The sequence below is a fragment of the Suricata suricatta genome, chromosome 4, assembly GCF_006229205.1.
Source record: "Suricata suricatta isolate VVHF042 chromosome 4, meerkat_22Aug2017_6uvM2_HiC, whole genome shotgun sequence".
In the NCBI taxonomy this organism is placed as follows: domain Eukaryota; kingdom Metazoa; phylum Chordata; class Mammalia; order Carnivora; family Herpestidae; genus Suricata; species Suricata suricatta.
The window spans coordinates 64,691,181-64,714,759 of record NC_043703.1 but is presented as its reverse complement, the minus strand read 5'-3'; the positions used below and the strand labels follow the sequence as shown (position 1 = coordinate 64,714,759).

Genomic DNA, 23,579 nt, shown 5'->3' with positions numbered 1-23,579 from the left:
TCTTAGGATACCCAGGAGGAAGGTTCAAGCAGGTTTATTTTGAAGGAAAAAAAATCTTTGCAGGCATTTCATATGCATTCCCAGTTCAAACCATTAGCCTAACCTAACACTCTCACTAAATAATTTTTCCAAAGACATCCATCCATGTAACATCAGAGTTACATTTAGAGCCAGGTGAGGTCTCCTGATTCTTAGGCCAGGATTGCTTTAGTCCCATTACTTTGTAGGACTTCTAAAATAACAATATTTACTAATACTTACTAGTTTTAGGGATGATATTCTTCTTACTTTCAAAATGATTCTTAAAAACAAGAGACCCCTAATGAGTATTCCTATTTCAATAATTTGGCCTGTAAGAATTTTCTATTTTGTTTATACATTTGAATTTCTTAAAAGTCTCAATTTAGTGAAATTTCCTGGAATTGTAGGGGAGATTTTAAGAGGGTGTTAAGAAATCTTTCTCAGCCATTTTGTTCATTGTTTATTCTAACCACTTCCCAGAAAAATGCTAAGTGTTATTTGTATTTAAGAGTTCCAGAGGCACAGAGGATCATGCCATAGTCAGTAGCTGGTTAGTAGAGATTACAAATTAAATGCCACAATTTTTTTTACTGTACTCATGAGTGAAGAATACTCCATTCTGAAAGTGTTTCTAAAACTGATCACTCTTACAATCATGGATATAATTACTCAAGCCTGTCTGCCTCAGAGCATGATTACATGGTATGTAGTAGGCAATAAAAAATGATAGAAGGGTAGAAACCCGATAATAGATTTTGTCACAGCCCATCATTACAATTTGAGTGACATTAAGTGAGTCACTTTACTTTTCTATATCTTGGTTTTCTTACCTATAAAATGATAACAGAAATGATACCCTACTCATAGGTCTGTATTAGAGGATCATATGAGAAAAGATGTGGGAAGATACTTTATAAACCATAAAGCACTACAAAAAACATTGGTTATTATTACCTAAAAGATACTTAAATGAAGTGTCTTGGAAGAACTTTTGTTTTAATAATCCATTTCTCTATATCATCATATGTACAGCTGATACTCCCAAACTAAAAAGTGACTTAAGTGATTCCTCTTCAACAGTGCGAGGTATACACACAAGCCTATCATAAAAGGGCATTTTGCTGGCAAACATACAGGTCATGCAATATTTATTTATCCATATATACACATCTATCTACGCTGGAAATATTGAAATATTAAACACTAAATTTTAATATTACTGATAGTCATAAAAGTGTGGTCTTTTTAGTCTAACTTTTTGTTACTAATACTTCTTTCTGGGTCTTCTTCTATTATGTTGTCTTCATTTATCTCTTTCTTTGATTTGGTAGGGAAAACAAAGCATTCCTTTGGAATATACTATAGTGAGAATATGCCCAAAGAAAGGACTAGATCCCTTCAGTTTTCACTTTGTCTTCTTGCTGAAACATTCCTGCTACTGCAGAACACTGACATGATAAGGCTGTCAGGAACCAACAAGACAGACGTGTCTTTAACCAAAACAGCTACAATGTTGGCTTTCCTAGAAAATGAACTCATAGAATTTATAAGGAAAAAAAATTAACCCACTTTCCATCCTGATGATGTAAATGAAGGTGTTTGTGGTGACAACAGTGATGGCCTGTGGTCATTGCTTATTCTTTCTGTGAATTTGTTATCCTTTGTCTTTTATTTCCCCATTTCTGAGTCGTTTCTTCTATCTGATGAGGGATAGCAACACTCCCCCTGCCCCGTGGCTTTCTTGCGTAGATTGTAGCACAATGTTGTCCATTTACAAAAGGCCATGTTGCTAATTGTCTTAATATGGGCAATGATCAGGGTTTTTCTCCTGGGAATTTACTCTGAGATATGATTGCAAGAAATGATTAACAGAATGGCTGATAAAAATTTCCTAAAACCATCTTAATTCTCCTGTAATTACTGGAGGTTTCACTGGCTTAAAAATGCTAGGAAATTCAAAAGCCAAATTAAAATTAAAAGGAAAGAAACAATAAGAAAGGAAAAGAAAGAAAAGGAGAAGAGAAGAGAAGAGAAGAAAACCCTTTCACTTTAAATTATGGGAGTGGAGATGCAAGTTAGGCATTCATTTGGGGAGCAAGAAGAATATTATGGTCCCTAAAACTAGTAAAAGTATACTTTCAGATGTGTCTTTTTATGTGTTCCTCATCCACAGTAAAAAGGTTTGCCCCGCAAAGATGCAATGAATAAAGTTTCTATGCAAAATTAGTATCAAGAAAATTAATGACACATTTAATTTTGATTAGTGAATAAATCTTTAACTTAGGTTTATCTTTTCTCCTTGTAATTACTGCAGTCCTTAGTCCATGGCCATCAATTGTCCACTAGAAAAGCATAAATAATGCAGCTAGTCAAAGTAGGATATGTGTCATTTACGTAAGGTGTGCTTTTTCTCATCTTTGTGTTATTTTTATTGCATAGTGTTGAGGAGTGCTAATTATTGATTTTCAGAAATTAACAGCAAATGTTTTCACAAGCATATAAAGTCATATTTTACACAAGGAAGAAGGGTGAAAATTGCAGCCTGCTGTTTGCAATAGAAATAGCTGGAAGGGATTTCCTTACCTTCTATTAACATAGATTTCAGTTATATTACACAGTTGTTACCTTAGCATAAATTAACAATTATTCAAAACATATTGCATGCTTCAGGTTGTTGAAGTAGATATTACTCGATCTAAATACCTAAGCATTTCAGTTAGATGTTTAGAACTCATTTTTAAAGGTTTTAAACATATTGATAATGAGCATACTTAAAGCCATTTGAAACCCCAATACAGTATATCTAAATTACTGGTTCCTATTTATGTCAAAATCAAGTAAGAGCACTTTGTTCTGCCAAATACATGCAATACTGTTTTTTATTTGAATTTAACCTAATAAAAGCGTATGATTTCATTTTGTAATGTTTATACCACCACCTGGTGAACCTTTGTCTGGCTGTCATTCTACTTCCAAGCAAATCTCTTCAGCTTTTATTGTTATTGCCTTCCCATGATCAGACCCTCCAAGAGAACCTGTTTGTATGGTGAGGAAAGGTCATCGCCTGCACTACTGCTTCTCTCTCATTCCTCCTCCTCCCCCTCTCCCTAACTTCTGTTTCCTGAACTGGCCAGCATAGAGTTGCTTTATATAAACTTTTTCAATGAGGGAAAATCCGGCAGGGACATTGGACTGACTTGTCTCATATTTCACTGAGCATTTCGGGGTTGGGTCCTTTACTTAATTACTATTTAATGATCAACACAAAAGTGAGCACAGAACCAAAAACCTGGAAGAATCCTTAAGAGATCATCTGCTAAAACTCTTGCTTCCAGGTAGATCAATCAGTAAGTTATCCAGAAAAGAGTGTTTTCATTCTCTTCTTGAGGATTAATGAGTATAGATTGCCAAGAACCCCTATAGTCTTTCCCAAAAAGCTTATGATAATGTTTATCCCCAAAATATTTTAAATCCTCAATGAAAATGCCTCTTGCTTGGATATAATCATATTTTGGTTAATCTTACCCAGGAACGAAGTAAAAAACCAACCAGAGTTCCCTTATATAAAATACCTGAATATTAATTGTATTCATATCAATCACAGCACATCACCTTCTCAAAGGACTAATGAAGGCTCCAAAAAAGATACACAAATGGCCAAAAAGCACATAGAAAGATTCTTTTTTTAATGTTTATTTATTTTTGAGAGAGACAGAGACAGAGAGACAAAGCATGGGGGGGTGAGGGGCAGAGAGAGAGAGGGTGACACAGAATCCAAAGCAGGCTCCAGCGCCAGCTCATGAGCCACAAGATCATGACCTGACCCAAAGTTGGACACTTACCCAACTGAGTCACCCATGTGCCCCAGAAAGATTCTTTTTTTTTTAATTTTTTAAGTGTTTATTTATTTTTAAGAGGGAGAGAGAGACAAAGTGAAAGTGGGAGAGAGGCAGAGAGAGGGGGAGACACAGAATCCAAAGCAGGCTGTAGGCTCTGAGCTGTCAGCACAGAGCCTGACATGGGGCTTGAACTCACAGACTGCAAGATCATGACCTGAGCTGAAGTTGGACACTTAACCAACTGAACCACCCAGGTATCCCATCCTGGAAAGATTCTTAACACCACACCATTAACACCATTAGGGAAATGCACATCAAAACCACAGTGACATACTACCTCATACCTGTTAGGTTGGCTACTCTCAAACAATGCAACAAACATAAAATAGCAGTTGTTGGGGAGGACATGGAGAAATTGGAACCCTGGGGCTCCTGGGTGGCTCAGTCAGTTAAGTGTCCGACTCTTGACTTTGGCTCAGGTCACCATCTCATGGTCCCTGGGATCAAGCCCCATGTCAGGCTGTGTGCTAACAGTGCAGAGGGTTTCTCTCTCTCCCTCTCTCCCTGTCCCCCCCACCCCCACTCATGCTCTCTCATTCTCAAAGTAAATAAATGCTTAAAAAAAATAAATTGAAACCCTTATGCACTATTGTGGGGCTGTAAAATGGTGCAGCCTTTCTGGAAAACAGTATGGAAGAGCCTCAAAATTTAAAAATGGAGCTACCGTATGAACTAGCAATTCCATTTCTGGTTATATATGTCCAGCAGAATTAAAAGCAAGATTTTGAAGAAATATTTACACATCCATCTTCATAGCAGCATTATTCACAAGAGTCAAAGGGTAGAAGCAACCCAAGTGTCCATCAGCAGATTAATGAATCCATAAAATGTGTGTACACACAGTGCACTATCATTCAGTCTAAAAGGAAGGAACTTCTGACACAGGCTACAACAAAGATGAACCTTGGGGATGTTATGCTAAGTGAAATAAGCCAGTCACACGACAAATACTGTATGTTTCCACTTACACGAAGTGCCTAGTATAGTCAAAATCATAGAGACAGCAAGGAAAAGCGTGGTTTCTGAGGGCTGGCAGGAAGGAGTAAATGGGGAGTTGTTAATGGATACAGAGTTCCAGTTTTGAAAGATCCAAAGACTTCTAGGGACTGGCGGTAGAGCAGTATGAATGCACACAGCACGACTGAAGTGTGTACTTTGAAAATGGTTAAGATGGCAAAGTTTCTGTTATGTATATTTTATCACAATTTAAAAGAAATGTAAAGGGATAATGAAGAGAGGTTGATAGTGGTCCTATTTAGAAAACTGTGAAAGTCACCAAACTTCACACCCACAAAACAGATAACCCAGTGAAGAAATGGGCAGAAGACATGAACAGACACTTCTCCAAAGAGGACATCCAGATGGCCTACAGGCACATGAAATGATGCTCAACATCACTCATCATCAGGGAAACACAAACCAAAACCACACTAAGATACCACCTCACACCAGTCAGAGTGGCTAAAATGAACAAATCAAGAGACTATAGATGCTGGCGAGGGTGTGGAGAGACGGGCACCCTCCTACACTGTTGGTGGAAATGTAAACTGGTGCAGCCGCTTGGGAAAACAGTGTGGAGGTTCCTCAAAAAACTATCCATAGAACTCCCTTATGACCCAGCAATAGCACTGCTAGGGATTTACCCAAGGGATACAGAAATGCTGATGCATAGGAGCACATGTACCCCAATGTTCATAGCAGCACTGTCAACAATAGCCATAATATGGAAGGAGCCTAAATGTCCATCACCTGATGAGTGGATCAAGAATATATATACACAATGGAGTACTACATGGCAATGAGAAAGAATGAAATCTGGCCATTTGTAAGAAAGTGGATGGACCTCGAGGGTGTCATGCTAAGCGAAATAAGTCAGGCAGAGAAGGACAGATACCATCTGTTTGCACTCATAGGTCTAACAGGAGACCAGGAGAAACCTAATGGAGGACCAGGGGGAGGGGAAGAGGGAAAGAAAGTTGGGGAGAGAGAGGGCTGCAAAACTTGAGAGACTATTGAATACTGAAAATGAACTGAGGGTTGAAGGGGAAGGGGGAGGGGGGAAAAGAGGTGGTGGTGATGGAGGAGGGCACTTATGGGGAAGAGCACTGGGTGTCGTGTGGAAACCAATTTGACAATAAACTATTAAAAAAATAAAAGAAAACTATGGGCAGAATAAAGCAGATGAACAAGGGGAAGTGAAGCGTGCAGGGGTGCTACCTGGAGGCCTGAGCAGGAGAGGAGCTGTTACCACAAAGTGCCAGGAGCAGTAGCCCTGGGGAAGCGGTCGCCCCACAGGAGCTATGGGCTTAGGAAAAAGAGAGCAGCCCACAGCCACTGCCAAACTGGGACCTGGCAAGGGGGACCCTCCCAGTAAGTGTTACCTCACCCCCCATCTCCTGTCCGGAGTTGTCATTGGCTGAAAAGAGCGGGAAGGCAGAGGGCAAGAGAGGCCAATCTTCGGGGGCAAGGAAGATGCGGCAGCTGAAATCCCTGCTACCCGGCTTGGCCACTGCTCTCGGCAAGTTTATGTAAGGCATCCAGGGTAGGATGGCCACTACCTGCCACGTTAACATTCATGAACTTCTCCTAACTAAGTTGACTTGTACTTATTTTTAAATATAAAAATTGAGTGAGCTTTGCCACCAATGGCACTGACCTAATTTGAAGAAAAACTGTTCTGGAAAGAGCATTTTCTATCCAAAGGACCTGCTGTGTGCTTTTCACATTCACTGTTCACGTTCATTTGTTAAGTCAGGTATGTGATCTCATCATCATACTTCATCAATCCAAGGAGGAAATAGGAATCAGCAAGAGGATAATTCTCCTCTGCATTTTTTTAAGGTTTATACTAAAAGAATAAAACAAGCATTGAGGCAGGTAAATAAATAAATCAGAATCCCCTCCCTCAATATTGCCTAACATAGTCTGATAGTTAAAGCAAATGTAGTTCTTTTTCTACTTGAGTTACTAAATATTCGCTTAAATATTCTAATAATTTTGCATACATAGACTTAGCGGTAATGCAGTTTACTGTTGAAACACAAAGAAACATGTTTGTTCTTCTATTGTGTAGTTTCTATGAAAAACTAGAAGCAGTTGAATATAAATTAGCATTTTAATTTTTTATATAGTTTAATGTTTGTAAAGCAAGAAATAATAAAGTGCAGATATTATTTTCTTGATTTATTTTGCTCCTGATTTTCTAGCATTAAAAAGTAATGCTTTATATGATCTTGTTTTATTATAACAATAAACCAGAAGGAAAGGCATATCCGTTAAAATACAGTCTGCCATTAAGTAATCTTTTCTTTTATCATTTCAGATTTCTCAGAATTCTGGGTTTTTCCCTACTTGGCATAAAATTGGTAGAATTGGAAGTATAACAAAGATGATATAAATCACATATATATTTTTACTTGTATGTCACAGTTGTATATTCTGGTTAAAAAAAAAGAATATCGACTTTCAAGCATTAAAATAAAATCTTGCTACGTACACGCTGTGAAGTGAGGTAAACACAATCCTAAGGAAATTTTTGGAAAATCCTGTCCTGTGTTCCCAAGGAAGGACTTTTGCTGTTTTTTCTTGAATTTTCTGAAAATTGTCAATAATTGACTGGTAATTTGAACATAGTCTGATATTTGCATTTTGGGTAGCACAACCTATAGTACTTTATCAAATGCTGACTTTTCTGGAAAACAAGTTAAAAGATTGCACAGACCAGGCAAAATGGATGAAATAGGTCACGGGACAGCCTCCCTTATCAGCTTCCTCACACTCTTTCTCATGCCACTTAGACCTTATGGCATTTCATCAGAAAGACAGAACTAAATTACATTTAGAAGTTGTAAAGACTCTACAGGAGAAAAATATATCTGGGTTAAATTTACCTGCATTGTGGAAAAGACAAGCTTAATCAAAATTTTTATCTACTGGGTATCAGAAGAGGTGTAACTAATAACCACAAGGAGAGAGGAGAGAAAGCATGCTTACTCACCTAAGTAGTAATTTCTTTCTTTTAGAATATTTTGAATTTATCAGTCATTTGAGCATCATTCTGAACTATAACTTATCTGTCACTGTATTTAGTTTTACCTTGGCCAGGAAATCTTTCCTATTAACAGGCATCCATATAATACACACAAACCACAGCATTTTACTTGTTCTTCTGAGGATTTATTTTTTGTTAAGTTTATTTATTTATTTATTGAGAGAGGGAGAGAGAGCGCGTGCCCACACAGGGGAGGGACAGAGAGAGAAAGAGATAGAGAGAGAGTCCCAGCAGACTTCACACTATCAGCGCAGAGCCCAGTGCAGAGCTCCAACTCAGGAACTGAACCCTGAGATCATGACCTGAGCCAAAGTCAAGGGTCAGACACATGGGGCACCTGGGTGGCTCAGTTGGTTAAGCATCTGACTTTGGCTCAGATTATGAGCTCATGGTTCATAGGTTACAGCCCCATGTCAGATTCTGTGCTGTTTGTTTGTTTTTGCTTCAGATTCTGTATCTCCCTGTCTCTCTGCCCCTCCCCTGCTTGCACTGTGTCTCCCTGTATCTCAAAAATGAATAAACATTTAAAGAAAGAGTTAAAAATTAAAAAAACTCAGACACTTAACCAACTGAGCCACCCAAGTACCCCCCTTCTGAGGATTTAATCCCAGCTATATATCTGTATTTATAGAGGAGGTAGAACTTTTATTGGGAGGAAAGGCAGGAAAGAGATAAAGCAACTAAGCAAGAGGTGCAGCAGGCCACAGGAATGAGACTTATGCCAGAACTGACACATATGGCCCTTTGGGCAAATGAAGAAAGATACCCTCATTAGAAGGATGAATAATAAAAGGTGCCCCTTCCTTTGGCATTTGAAGTAGATTCTATCCCTCGTTTGCCCCTCAGCTGGGCACTTTGGTTCAAGGCACAGACGACGATGCAGCTATCCACCTGGCCCTGACTTTTGAGTAACGTAAGACTAAGAGAGCTTGTTGAAAACAAGCGAGGGAAAAAAAGGAAAGCTCCATGAAGATGTGGATAATTTTGAAACTTGATAGGTGGGTCATAGAGGATGTTACAAAGAGGGCCTACCAAGAAAATGGGGGAGGGGAGACAGAAAATGGTCCCTAATAGGAACTTTCCCTAATGGGAGCTTTATATTACATATAAGCAGGTAAACTGAGTTATGTGTCTTATATGTGTGTGAAATCTGAAAGTCACATATACTGTTCAAATCTACTTCTTTTGTTCTGCTATGAATAACTTAGATCACATTTTTCTTTGCTTTTCTGATTACCCAGAAAACCTCCATATTTTAGAACTCTCTCCAGAATGCTAAGAAAATAAATAAATAAATAATTTTTTTTTTCTGATTTTATGACCTGCCTATCTCTTGTTGGCTCTTAGCTGGGGAGAAAAATAAATGCTGAGTACATGGTAGTTGCTCAATATCCAATCGAATAATTTTTATAAGTAAGTATCCATATGACAATAAAAATGTAAAACTTTTAAAAAACTAACTGAATAATTCCCAGTGAAGAAATAAAGTGGTATTCCTTATATGATTATTTTCTGAGATAAGATCGAGTTTGATATGTAAGAGTTTCAGCATATCAGTACCCTGTAAGATCACATAGTCCGATCCCAAGGGATGCAGGCACATGTCATCTGGCTGAGTGTTAGCTCCTCTGTCATCCTGGCTAGAATGTAACCTCTACAAGAGCAGAAATCTCTGGTTTGTTTGATGAGTATCACAAATATGTAAAATGGTACCTAGTAGGTGCCCAGTAAGTGTATGTTTTATGAATAAATGAGGCTAGGTAGCATTATGTCGCTTTGACCCACACAGAACAATGTATAGAAAAATAAAAATGTGTTGAATTTTTTAATACAATTTCCGATTTCCTTTTTTTGCTGTTGACTCACAATTCCTACCTAACACCCAGACCTCTGCTCATGTCCCTTTTCTGAAAGCCCCTTTCCTCACAGCCCTCCTCTCCCTGCCCCCTCCTCCACCCTGAGTCTGATGTAGACATCGCTCCTGGGCTCCCTTGCACTTGGCTGGCCTCTACCATGATCCTTCCACCTCCTATGCGCCCCGATTCCTACTCACCTTGTGTCCTCATGGGCTGAAAGCTTCTTGAGGGCAGGCTGGCATCTGATTTTTTATCCCTCGGCATAGAGTAACCACTTAACAACATTTGTTAACAACTTTATTGTCTTTGCGGTATTGAACTATCAGAGTGAAGAACTCTGAGGTTTTCTCTACGACTGTGCTTTTCCCTTTTTCGGGCTTTCAGTTCTGCACAAATGGCCCACCGTTGCCCCACTGCTAGATTCAGCAGAGGTTTTTGGACTCTGTTAGGACCAAGTCACAGCCTTGACTGCAAAGATTAGCAGTCTGAGCAAACAGAACTATGTAAAGAATTGTGCATTGAATTTCATGATAAAAGAGAAAGCTGTGCTATGAGAATATAGATGACATTCATTATGACTTAGGGATTCTGGAAAGGATTTAGCACCTTGCCCAAGGTTTGCATGAAGGGGAGGCATTTTCTCATACATTAGGGAGTAATTCTCAACAACTACTCAGTTGCTATGCTTCATAGATCATAGAATGGTATGTGTATATCTCCGGGCACCCTCCCACACAAAGTCCCTCCCTCTTGACAGGAAGAAGACATTGATGACTTTCTAGAAGTGCGGGAGAACAGAAAACATAAGATGGGGAACAGGTGAAGAAAATCAGTAGATGCACACTTCACAATCAAACATGTTGATAATGACAAGAAATAGAATTTAGAGGAGACAGTGTGCTTTTTCATGATCAGAAAGACCTGTATATTTTCAAATAGGGGTAAGGAATTACTAGGGTAGGCGGGATTACAAGATAGCTAAAAGGTAAATACTGGAATAAGAAGTTTTAGGTCATGAAGGCATGTGATGTGGATCACAAGGTTGAGGGATTGCTTTTAGTATCAGTCAGTCTGTCAATCAGTCAGTGTTGAGCACCTGGGTGGCTCAGTCGGTTAAGCATCTGACTTCAGCTCAAGTCGTGTTCTTCTGGTTCATGGATTCAAGCCCTGCGTCAGGCTGTGATGACAGCTCAGAGCCTGGAGGCTGCTTCGGATTCTGTGTCACCCTCTTCTCTCCGCCCCTTTCCCACCAACATGCGCGCTCACGCTCTCGCTTGCTCGCTCGCTCTCTCTCTCTCTCATTCTCTCTCTCTCTCTTAGTAAGTAAACATTAATAAGTAAAATAAATGTTGGGGCACCTGAGTGGCTCAGTCAGTTAGGTGACCAACCTCGGCCCAGGTCATGATCTCGAAGTTTCTGCGTTCAAACCCCGCGTCAGGCTCTGTGCTGACAGCTCAGAGCCTGAAGCCTGTTTCAGATTCTGTGTCTCCCTTTCCTCTGGCCTTCCCCAACTCATACTTTGTCTCTCTCACTCTCAAAAATCAAATAAACATTAAAGAAATTTTCAATAAAATAAATGTTAAATGTAGGAAATAGGCTGTCTTAATGAGAGGGTGAGATCACAGTATTGAGTTGATCGCAGTCTAATATTTACCCTGACGCCATTTGAGAGTCATTTACAATACATACGTGTATGTACTCTGCCTGAGTCCAAAAAGGATCAGCGGTGGGCCCTGTGGAGAGAATTGTACAGATTTCTGGAAATGAAGTGAGTTTCATAAGATTTTCTAGTATAGTTTTAATACTTCCCTTTCAGAAACAAAATTAAAGTCAAGCAAAGCATGTTTGTGGATTTAGTCCTTCCGTGACTATTTAAAGACTATCTGTCTGCTAAGTATGGGCACTGACCAAAAGATTAAAATGTGTTTAATTTTACCCCTTTCTCCCTACCCCCACCCCAGTCCACTTTCTGGAGGAGTAAAAACACAAGCCATAGTACCTATTGTTAGAGCGACTTTAGCTGTTCTTGATACATAAAGCAGGTATTGGACATTTGCTAACCAAGGCAGCTTTAACAATAAAATTACTGCTTTTTTCTCTTTCAAGTAACTCTCAAGGGTTTATTGTTCATGATGTGAACCTAACCAGAAATGGTCTTTTCCCTCTTTTATAATCGTAAATCTTGCACCAGGGAGATAAAGTACGATGGTGTCTCTGTGAGTGCGATTTACTTAAATAGTCACACTTTGCGTGCAAATAAATGGATACATTAAAATTGGACAGCACTTAAAAGAGATTTAATAATTCATCCTATCGCCTCTGCAAATAAAAGAACCAAAGCCCCATTTATGCAATTGCTAAAATATGGTGGATAATGATGCATTCATGTTTAATATTGCTAATAAATTTGAAAATTCACATTTTTATTGATAAACATTTTCTTGAAATGCAGGCTAGGCAGACAGATTGTTAAATTTAAGTACTTTATAAATGAGATTTGTAGGTGGTGATGCGATTAGTGGCAGTGCTGTGTCGAGAGCCACCTACCTCCTTACCTGTGCTCCTACGCACTCAGCAATGAGTTTCGTATTTCACTTTTATGTGCAACCAAATTGCGCACAATTTTAGGGGAAAACTTAGCCTGGTAACAGAGTAATGATCATTGTAAATATTGTGCTTCTCCTTGTTGACTTAAATTACATGCTAACAGTATTTTGGAAAAATATTTCTGGTAGTCTAGCTTAATATATTGATTTTTTTTTTACCAGTGGAATTTGTATATAGAAGAAATTCATAAATGTCCTATAAGATTATGTCTTTGACATACACACCAAAAATAAAGCATGTTATACAGTCCAGACAGTTTGAGCTCCAAAATTATTTTTATTCATTGGAAGCCATAAAATCTCATTAATATACCTATCTCTGTAGGCTTTAGTAAAATATTGTGTAGCTCAAGATGCCCAAAGAATTATTTCCTCTTTGGGTTAGTTATCTCTAAAATTTCAAAAATATTTTGAGAGAAGTAAATTGATACCTTTAGACACTAAATAATATCTCAGCATTTATCTTAAAATACCATAGCATGCCAAAATGTATTCTTCGGAGTGAAAATTTGTCCATACTAAAGTCATAGTGATTGCTGTCTGTATTGACTGAATTTTATTTTTGATCGTTGGTGGACTTTACGTATCATTCTTTTTTCCCAAGATTCCAGAAGCTTATTTCATTAGAGATCCCTTTACGTTCCTTCTTACAAAAGACTTTATTAAGGTATACGTGCTGTATTTAGTGTTAAAAGTGTTCTTTGGTCTCCGCTGCATGCATGCACTCACAGGTTTAACATTCCCACATTTAACCTCGGCTTCTAACTAAGAACAGTGACTTGGTTAACGGAAGCATGTTTGGAAGGAGAAGCAAAGCTTGTCTACAAAATACTAACACTTGGATGATTCTGCACCCTGAGAGAAGAGCGCCCGGTGAATTTTCTGGACTTCTTTCATGGCTGACTTGGGATACACTTGCGTTGTCAGAGAGTGTGTTGACCTCTCTGGTTGATGCATATTGATTATGACAGTCACTCTCCTTCCCCTGCAGGCCATGGAAGCACAGATACAGAACTTTGGACAGACGCCATCTCAGTTGCTTATTGAGCCACATCCACCTCGGAGCTCTGCCATGCACCTGGTAAGAATAGCAGCTTGCTGAAAGTGTTTTGCTTTCTTTGTACCTGGGCACAGATCACATAAAACAGTGATTTTAGCGGCATTTTTAAAGGCTTCTCAATATATTGGTCAACTCTTCAGGTTTCAGTATGGGCCGGTGCCCTATGGAGAAACAGAAGGGAGTGCAGTTCTTACTTCTAAGTCCTGCGACTCTAGCCCAACTTGGGATCCACGAAAATAGCCCTCTTCTCTGACCATATGTGCCTCTGCATAAACTCATTCATACGCATACAGGCACCAAACTTAGATTTGATTTATAAGGTAGGATGAAACTATAATATAAACACAATATGATATTGCCCAGTTTAATCCTTTGGGACAAGGTGGAGAAGGGGGGGAGGTAGTTCATTTTAAGAAAAGGAAAGAAACATAAAGGTAATTTGTAGTCACTGCAGAGACAGTGGAGTTAAGAGCAAGGCCTCCAGAGTCACTGGGGTCAAACACCAGCTGTGCCTCTGGCTCGGCAAGGACTTGGGCAAGGTATTTAATGTCCCTGGTCATGTGTCAGCATCCGTTGCCTGAAAGTAAAACTCCTCTTTACCCTGAGATTGTCAGGACTTCATGCCGTGTGGTGTTTAGACCAGCACCCGGTGTACATGCATTCCCAGTAAATGTTAGCTGGTGTCATCATCCTCATCAGCCTCTCATATTAAAACTTTTATTCGAGTTTTACAAGGGAAAAGGTAATATTCTTTTCATTTGAATCTGAATTTTAAAGGCTCATTTTCATAACAAAACAGCCCTTTTTCAGTTTACTTGCAGATCCTATTCCATTTCCCTCTTTAATTTGAAGATGGTAAATTTTTTTCCAAGAAACTTCTTCTTGTTAACTTTTTAATGTTTATTTTTTATTTTTGAGAGAGAGAAAGAGAGACAGCACAAGGAGGGGAGGGACAGAGAGGGAGGGAGACACAGAATCCGAAGCAGACTCTAAGCTCTACGTTGTCAGCACAGAGCCCGAGGTAGGGCTTGAACTCACGAACTGTGAGATCACGACCTGAGCTGGAGTCTGACACGCAACCAGCTGAGCCACCCAGCCGCTCCCTGAGAAGCTTCTTTAGAAGGAGTTTATTTTTTAAACTGGGGCTTTTCACTAATTTTTTTTTTTTTACTGAAGTGAAAATGCTTGAAAGTGAAAGAGGTGTTTGCAGAATGAATTAATGTTCATCAGTTTTTCCAGGTAGTTATCAAGGCAGCAAGTACCCTAATTTTGGAGTAAAGAGCTCTGAAATATGGTTCATAACATACATGCAAACAAATATATAAGCTGTTATTTTGTGGAAGTATCATTTGGACCTTTCATCTATCTTATCAGTTACCTAACACCTTTGTATTGAGTTCCTTCTGTGTGTCAGGCGTGACGCTAAGCATTGGCAATACAGAGGTGACCATGTCCTCTAGACCTTCAAGGAGTCGATAATCAAACTCCTAGTGAAACACATAAATAGAAGTCTTTGTTTGAAAACATGTTCTTTCTCTCTCCAACGGCTCAAACAGTTTCAGCGCCTGCCCTTGATTAGTCGCTAATGGACTCTTCGGATCGAAATTGGCCCTTGCGTGTGTGTGTGTGAGAAAGCAGAGAGGTTGCCCCTGAGCACACTGTCCTGTACAAACACGCAGCCAGTGTAGACGTGGGGATGTGGCCTTGGAGCCTCAAGCCTTGAAATGAAGCATTTTTAATAAACTGTCCAAGAGAATATCTCTAACACTTTATTTTATGAAGGGCTTTGGCAGGAGAGTTTTATTCCCGTGTTAGTTGTCTCTGTTTAATAATAATAATAATAATTATCCTGGAGAAATGCCCAGTCAGGATTCATTGCTTTCCTGGGGAAAATTGTTAGAGACTAAATTGGCATGAAACTGTTCATAAAGGAAACATAGGCCTTGTAAGTTCGTGGAGCAGACAATTCATATGTATAGAAAACAATTACGAAACATCTCTGAAAGCTAAATAATGGTTATTTCCAGAATCCCTGGTCTGTGTTTTTGATGCAACAGTAGTCACGGTGTTTTATAGTGCTGCAACTGTAGCCCATTATCGCGTCTACTTTCTATCAAGTCACATGCTAGACGTTTGAAAACACAGATTAAAAGAAGAAAAGGGGTCGCCCTCAGGAAGCCCCTATAGGAGGGAGAAGGAGGCATCGACTGTGACCAGTCCGTCCTGCTGCAGCAGAGATGGGTACAAACCTGTGACAGGGAAGGCTATTCGATTTTAATTATTTAGATTGGAGCCAGGAGCCCAGATCAAGCAGGTAAAAAATGAAAGCATCAATCAATTCACTTTATCGTTCATGTAAACATTGTCAGTGACGGACCTAACGAATTTTTCCACCAAACTGATGTTTTCACTACACCGAACAATTTATGCTACATCGTATGACAGTTCTGTAAGCGAACCTCTCACACCGCGGTCTGGTGATACTTAAATTGAGGCTGGTCATTAATAACTCGGTGTCCTCTGCCAGCGGCCACACAGAGAGTCCTTGCCCTTTACCCTGTGCCGTCCTCAGAGGATGAAAGTTCGAGTAGCTCTGCTCCCTGCTCGTGCTAGCCTCGTCTGTGCTTACCTTACCTCCATTTCCCCAGAGCCCTCACTAACTATGTCATCCCTTTTGTTTTCTTCTGCCCTCTTCCCTTTCTATTCAACAGTGTTTCCTTCCACAGAGTCCACTCATGTTTAAAGATCAGATGCAACAGGATGTGATCATGGTGCTGAAGTTCCCATCAAATTCTCCGGTGACCCACGTGGCAGCCAACACGCTGCCCCACCTGACCATCCCTGCGGTGGTGACCGTGACCTGCAGCAGACTGTTTGCAGTGAATCGATGGCACAACACAGTAGGTATGTGCATCTAAGCGGGTCACTTACTGAAGGGGTCTTAAGAGCTGCAGTTAAGTTAAGGTAAGTGTGCTGGGGGCCACCTCGTATGCCGGGTCGTCTGCAAAGAGCAGAAGAGCAAATGGGTGCCAAACCTAACGAAACAGGTCTTGTCTGGCTTACCACTGCTGCGATGTGTTAGGGCCCCTCCTCACAGAGCCTGGCTAATGGTTACCTCGTCAATAAATACTTGATAAATTAAAGCAGTTCTGCAAACAATTGGGGCCTTCCCACCCTATATACCCCGGCCCCACAAACAGACAAAACAAAAGAAAGCAAAGCGAAACAAAACAAAAAGCCTCTTATCCTGTATTAAACAAAACTGAGCTTGAATTTTTTAGATAAGGGTTTCAAAATCTCTTTCTTCCACTTCACTAGTTTCTTTGGGAAAGATTGGCCACTATGTGTCAAATAGGCATGAGCCCCAAGAGTACAGCAGTGAACAAGACAGACCCCACTTCCCTCCTTGTGTGGAACTGAGAGTAGTTGAGAAAAGACAGCATCTAAATTGTTCACTGATTTCCTGTGTGTTTTCTTTAAGCGCATCCCTGAAAGTTCCAGCTAGTACATCTCCAAGTGATGTAATTCTCTGTTATCACAATTAGACATATTGATACTTCCCTAACTGGGACAGAAATGGATGTGGCTGAATGATTTATTTGGCCAGATTCACCCCTGGCAGCCCCAGGCCTCTCGCCATCTCCAGGGCTAGCTAAATGGATGAGCCATGGTGAATTAACCTGAAGTTTTCTCTTCTACTGACTTGTGTATCGCTCTGAGAAACAGTATCATTTATATTATAGCTTAATCTTCTAAGAGGTTCTAAAGGTACTTATTTTCTGTTTCTCAGTGATTCTATCAACACGAAGTATAAGTACTTCCATTCGATCAGAAACATGCAACAAACATCTTAAGAAAAAATATAACTTTATTATTCACAGTAGTCTTAGCCTCTAGAAACGTTTTGCATTGAGAAAACTATAAAGGATTAATTTTGTTCACTAGCATTGTTCAAAAGTATTATATGTGTTATATAATCACATGTAAAAAATTATGACTAATGAACTCGATCAAGCCCTAAATATTAATCCTCTGAAAGTAGCTTTCCCTGAGCTTAAGGTCTTAGGCGTGGCTCAATTCCTTTAACCTTCAATTGACTTGTCTTCTATTGAGTGAAGCTGGGACCCCCCGCCCCTTCCCCTCTGCCCTGGCCTCGGTGAGCCTGGCCACGCTCACGGCCACCACTAACTACAGGCACGGCCTTTCTCAGACTTCAAGCTCTGCCCAGAAATCTTTGCTCTCTGATGGGTTCAAGAAATGTTACTATCTTCTACTTTGTGCTCTTTTTTCATGTCATTAGGATGAGAACAACACTCTTTTCTGCTGTTCACATCTCACATGGAAAGCAGGAGTCCCCGCTGTAATTTCTTTGGGGAGTATCTACAAAGATGTGTAGTATGACAATCATTCTTACAACAACTTGCCAAACAACTTCTAAGCAATACACCTTTTCTACAACCATCATGAATCGCTGCTTATTAGGAAATTCCTCCTTTCCGAGAATTTTATGGTAGTTTTCTCCTTCTGTTTAAACTTTAGGCCTCAGAGGAGCTCCAGGATACTCCTTGGATCAAGCTCATCATCTTCCTATTGAAATGGATCCCTTAATTGGTATGTTAACAACAAAAATACATTTGCATGAATGCTGACTCTGCACAGATTCCTGTGTGCTTATTACAAAAGATAGTCGAATGATAATTTTTCTCCCATAAAATTAATGTGCAGATAACATTAAATTACCACCAAGAGGCTGTGTAAATCATAATATGCCATCTAAGATCTTTTGGTATTTAAATAATTATTTGTGGCATGTTCTTGATATTTTAAGAGGTTGTTTAAGTTGGTTCTAAACAAGGCAAATCATTCTGAACTGTCCTTTCTTTCTGCCTATTCTTTTTTTCTAATGTTTTTTTAATGTCTTTATTTTATTTTGAGAGAGCAGAGAGCGAGCGGGGGAGGGGCAGAGAGAGAGGGAGACACGGAATCTGAGCAGGCTCCAGGCTCTGAGCTGTCAGCACAGAGCCCAATGCGGGGCTCGAACCCACAGACTGTGAGATATTGACCTGAGCCGAAGCCAGATGCTTAACTGACTGAGCCACCCAGGCGCCCCATGCCTACGCTATTCTTTAACAACTTTATATCATTTGAAGTATGTAAGGCCTCAAAAAAAACTATTAAAGGAAACTAGTATGAAAGAATTCATTTCTAAAACTCTCCATTCAGTAGGGCCAACTTTTAAAGATTTCATATGAATTGCAAACTTACGAGCTGTAACTCTTTGCAGGGGATAATGGAAGTATTTTTAAATCACATACACATTTGTTAGCATGGGATCCAGAGCAAGACACTTAATTTTTTTAGGCCTCAGTTTCCTATCTGTAAAATGGCTGATGATGATGTTTGTTCTTCCTTTTTCATGGGATCATATAGAGAAATAAATTAGAAAAAAGTTGAAAATGGTATGAAAAATTATAAATCCATATACAAGTTATAGTATTATTTTCTTAGATGAATTCGCCCTTCATCTTTGAGCCCAGAAATAAATTAAAAGGCGGCCAGTTCAGTTAGTTACTCGTACCTCTACACAAAATAGCATTTCCATGTCTATGGGAAATTGCAAGGTTTAGGACCAGGCATATTTTTAGAGTCCAGTCCAACTCTTCCTTTGCCCGAGGGACATCAACAATGTCACATACAGCTGGAAGGTAGCTGGAAAAATTAGCAGCTCTATTGAAGTTAACCAAGACCAATTATATAGTTTTCAAGTGACTCAGAACTTTTGATTTTCCTTCCTTTTGCTACCTTTTTTGTTGTTGCTGTTGTTCAATTTTGGGGGCTTACCTCCCTAGTCATTATTATTACACTGTTAGTGGGAATCCACAAATAGTAGCACTTCAGTCTAATTGGCGCTAGAGAGTGCGGGCGATCTCCTAGGTCTGCATCTCCTGTTTAAGAATTCAGCCCAGGGATTTCGCCTGAAAGGACAGAGCAGAGCATGGGACAGGCTGGCATGCAGACAGGCACTGGGGAAATCAGACGGTTTCTCCGAGTTCCTGACTTTATTCAGATTCAGTCCCAGTGCTATCCCCTGATTCTCTGCCTGTCTCTTTCCCCCGCAGTCCTTCCCCCATGGTTTTTGTTCCTCTCGTCCCCTGCCAGCCCATTCTGGAAAGGCCTTCTGTTTGGTGACAATCCGGGTCTTTAAAGCTACTGACCTAAAGCTCCCTGTGGGGCTGCCCACATAACAACATCCCTTGCTCAAGCCTCTCCCCCTTTTCTCGTTCCACATGAATTCCAAATGCCATCAGAAAATGACAGATTGGGGCAAATATTAAGACACTTTTTTCTTATATACCATACTTCACACAATATTTATTCCTCCTTCATTATGGAACTTGTTGGACGCTAATGAACTTGTGCAGAGTGAACATGGATACAGTTAAATACAGTTAAATATTTTTTAATTTTATTTTAAATTCACTATCTGAATTCTTCATATTGTTATTTATTGGTGGAGAAAGAACTTAAATTTCTTGGCAACTTTTAAATATGTAATATGGCTCATAAATAGCCACTGTAAAAAAGCCCGTGTTCCTCAGGGGGAAATGTTAAAATCTTAATAATCTTATAGCCTCAAAAACCCATTTCTAGATAAATAAAGCATAAAAATACTCCTTCCATAAGTGCTTGATGAGACTCTTGTGGAATCCTTCTTTAAATGCTCTTTTCCATTTATGTTTAGCCAACAATTCTGGTGTGAACAAACGGCAGATCACGGATCTGGTCGACCAGAGTATACAGATCAATGCACATTGCTTTGTGGTCACAGCGGATAATCGCTATATTCTTATCTGTGGATTCTGGGATAAGAGTTTCAGAGTTTACTCTACAGAGACAGGTAAGCTTAACCTTATTCCCTTGCAAATGCCTATTGTTCTGTAAAATATAATCATTCATAATAATGTAGGCATTTTCATCTTGAGTGTCAAGATCCAAATTAAGTGTTCACATTGTAATTAACTAGTTATAATGCCACCCCTTCCAAACCTTATCATGAATCCCAATTTCATAGGACAAATAGGACTCTTGTCCCTGTCCCAAATCAAACCCAGTAAAAGACCTTAAAACCCGCTTCCCCTTCGTCTGGCCCAAACCCTGGAGAATAAAAATCACAGTTGTGTTGTTTTACAAGTCATTTTTCTAAAAAATCCCAAGTAACATTCTGGTATTGTTTTTCAGAAGAAATTCAAGAAAGCATCTGTAGCTAAATTTGAATTCGCTGATAAACATTCACATTTACAGATGCCCTTTTCACAAATCTAGTAAAATAAAGTTAAGCTTATTACCGTTTAAAGAAAAAATAGCAAACAAGTTAAACTCACCCTTTCTGTGTTTCAGGGAAATTAACTCAGATTGTATTTGGCCACTGGGACGTGGTCACGTGCCTGGCCAGGTCGGAGTCCTACATTGGCGGGGACTGCTACATTGTGTCTGGGTCTCGCGACGCTACCCTGCTTCTCTGGTACTGGAGTGGGCGACACCATATCATAGGGGACAACCCAAATAGCAGTGAGTATTTGTCTAGAAGTGTCCCCTCAGGCTATACATGTATTTAAGCATATTTTGCCTTTTTTAAAATTTTTCTAACAGCTTTTCCTGGGGTTGTGAGGAATTTAAAATAGGAGAGTTTTATGTGGCAAAAATCTTTGTTAGAATGTCACGATGTTCAAAGTATAAAAAAAGAGCAGCCACTGTAACCTTCAACCTGGGGAAAGTCCCAGGTCCCCTCACATTGACTCTCTCTTTGACAGCCCATTCCCAAGCTCCCAAAGTCTTTATTCTTCAGAAAGCTCCTTCAGTGTCACCTGGTCCATTAAACTTCTTACAATTTCTCTCAACTGAATATAGTCTCTCCCTCCTCTGAATCTCCACAAGGTTTTATTTGTGCCTCAGTGAGGATGCTCCTTACTTTCTACCACACAGTCGAGTAAATATCTCTGTTTATTCATTTAGCAGTGATTAAGCATTGGGAAGGCAAAAACTGAATGAGAGAATTTCCTTGTTTGTCATGATTTCTATGTAGTCTTTATTCAAAAGTGCCCCCAAGATATCCTGTAGGGGAAAAATGGGGGAACTCCTGAGTAAAATAATTTTAGAGAACACTGCATCTACTCTTACTCTCTGGGTAAGTTCTGAAAGTCTTACACAAATGAATCTGTCGAAATCTGTTTAACCCACTCTGCTCCTGGCAGAATAGTCATTATTTTCTGGAACTGCTGTTCTGAGAAAACACTGAAATGGACTGAGTCTCTCCCTTTCCATTCTCAGTCTCTGGTTCCTGGCAGAGTGACACACATAATAGGTTTTCAATAAATATTGTTAAATGAAGAAGTAGATAGGAGATTGCCTAGAAGTAGTCACTGTTTTTCATTACCAACCCCTCAATCGCTTCAATGCAAATATTTCCTATGAAATAGAGAATGGTTTCTGGAAAGCGTTGATAATGGCTGGTCCCTAAACCGGGGCAATTCTAATTGTAATTAGTACATTGATCACAGCTTAAAGAATACTCCGAAACCAACTGAAACATGAGTCAGGGTCATATGTGCAACAAGACAGAGATGAGAATTTTCCGGGAATGCTGTGTACCCCCTGAAATAGTGTAAGAGCAGATGAGAGATGGATGAGATGCCGCCTTCCAGCCATGCGGCTGGGAGCCGCCAGCCCCGGTCCACGGGCTCCGGCCGCTGAGGTGGCTGAGGACGGAAGCCGGATGGACAGTCTGTCCGCCCTTCTGGTCCCGCCCACCCCCGACTCAACACATTTTGACAGGGATCTTGCAAAAATAGGAAATGGCTTTTGATTGATAGGAGCCAAGGGCCTATCATAGTAGAGAAGAAAATATAGAAATATATATATATATGAATGAAGATAGTGGGAGGTGAACTAGATGACCAAATGTGCGGGGTTTTATTCTTGCGGCCCATTGCTGGAGCTGAACAGTGGATAAAGAAACTAGAAGTGTACCATGGAGTAACGTCTCTTAGCAGAGACACCAAATAAGAGCATGTGTGTGCATTTTAGGTATCAGCCTCTGCTCCAGGTTGTGAACTAAGATGTGATGCTGGTTTGAGGGAATAAAATATTCAGTGTTGCGTGCTTTCCAACTCACCTCAAATAATTACCTACCATTCCTACGTTCTAACAAATATACTCTAAATACTAAAAAATTAAACTCCTTATTTGTTCTTTTCTAAAATGTCCTTTTAAAAAAACAGAAACTTCATTTTTAGCAGAATTCTAGTGTATGTGCATGTGAGTATGTGTGTGTATAAGACATTTGATCTCCATTGATGGCTTTCTTCCTCTCAAGCATTGTACATTATCGCATGTATTCTATCTAAATTTATTTTTTTCATATTTACAAATCTCTCTTATTTTCATAGTCGTGTAGCATTCATTAGAAAAGTTGAATTAAGTAGCAGGTCCGTGTAGTATCTTCCGTCTATTTTGATAACAATTAGAAGTTTTAGATTAAAAAAATATTTTTAAGAAACACAATAGTGGGGTTTTTTTAAGTTTATTTTGAGAGAGAGAGAGATTACAGGCATGCGCTGAGTGGGGTAGAAGCGGAGAGAGAGGGAGACAGAGAAAGAATCCCAAGCACGCTCTGCACTGTCAGTGCAGAGACTGATGGGGGCTCCATCCCACGAACTGCGAGATCATGACCTGAACCAAAGTCAAGAGTCAGACGCTTCACCAGCTGAGCCACCCAGGCACCCCCAGAATAATGCTTTAAATCTCTTTACTAAAATCTTCAAAATGAAGCTCAGAAATGATGAAAACGATATTTCCAAAAAGAGGATTTATTTCTTAAAAGCTCCCATCTGGTCGCCAAGATAAGATATTTTATATATTGTACTGCTATGAGGTAAAGAGTTTTAATGTTAAATTATAGTAATTATCTGTGTTAGCTACTTCATTTTATGTTATTTTCTAATGATCTTTTAAGCCCAAAGGTAACTAACGTTTGCTTTAGCTTTGGTCCATCAGTTATCAAGAAAAATTAAATAGAGTAACATTTAG

General features: G+C 39.6%; 1 protein-coding gene across 1 annotated transcript in view; it reads left to right on the top strand.

Moving 5' to 3' along the window:
* The window catches only part of NBEA (neurobeachin), a 655,079-nt gene that overhangs the window by 615,691 nt on the left and 15,809 nt on the right, over window positions 1-23,579 (top strand). The window contains exons 55-59 of the mRNA XM_029938475.1: window positions 13,425-13,514; window positions 16,205-16,397; window positions 18,033-18,104; window positions 20,236-20,391; window positions 20,892-21,062. Coding sequence (XP_029794335.1) covers window positions 13,425-13,514; window positions 16,205-16,397; window positions 18,033-18,104; window positions 20,236-20,391; window positions 20,892-21,062 — 682 coding nt within the window. The remainder of the gene's footprint in view (window positions 1-13,424; window positions 13,515-16,204; window positions 16,398-18,032; window positions 18,105-20,235; window positions 20,392-20,891; window positions 21,063-23,579) is intronic.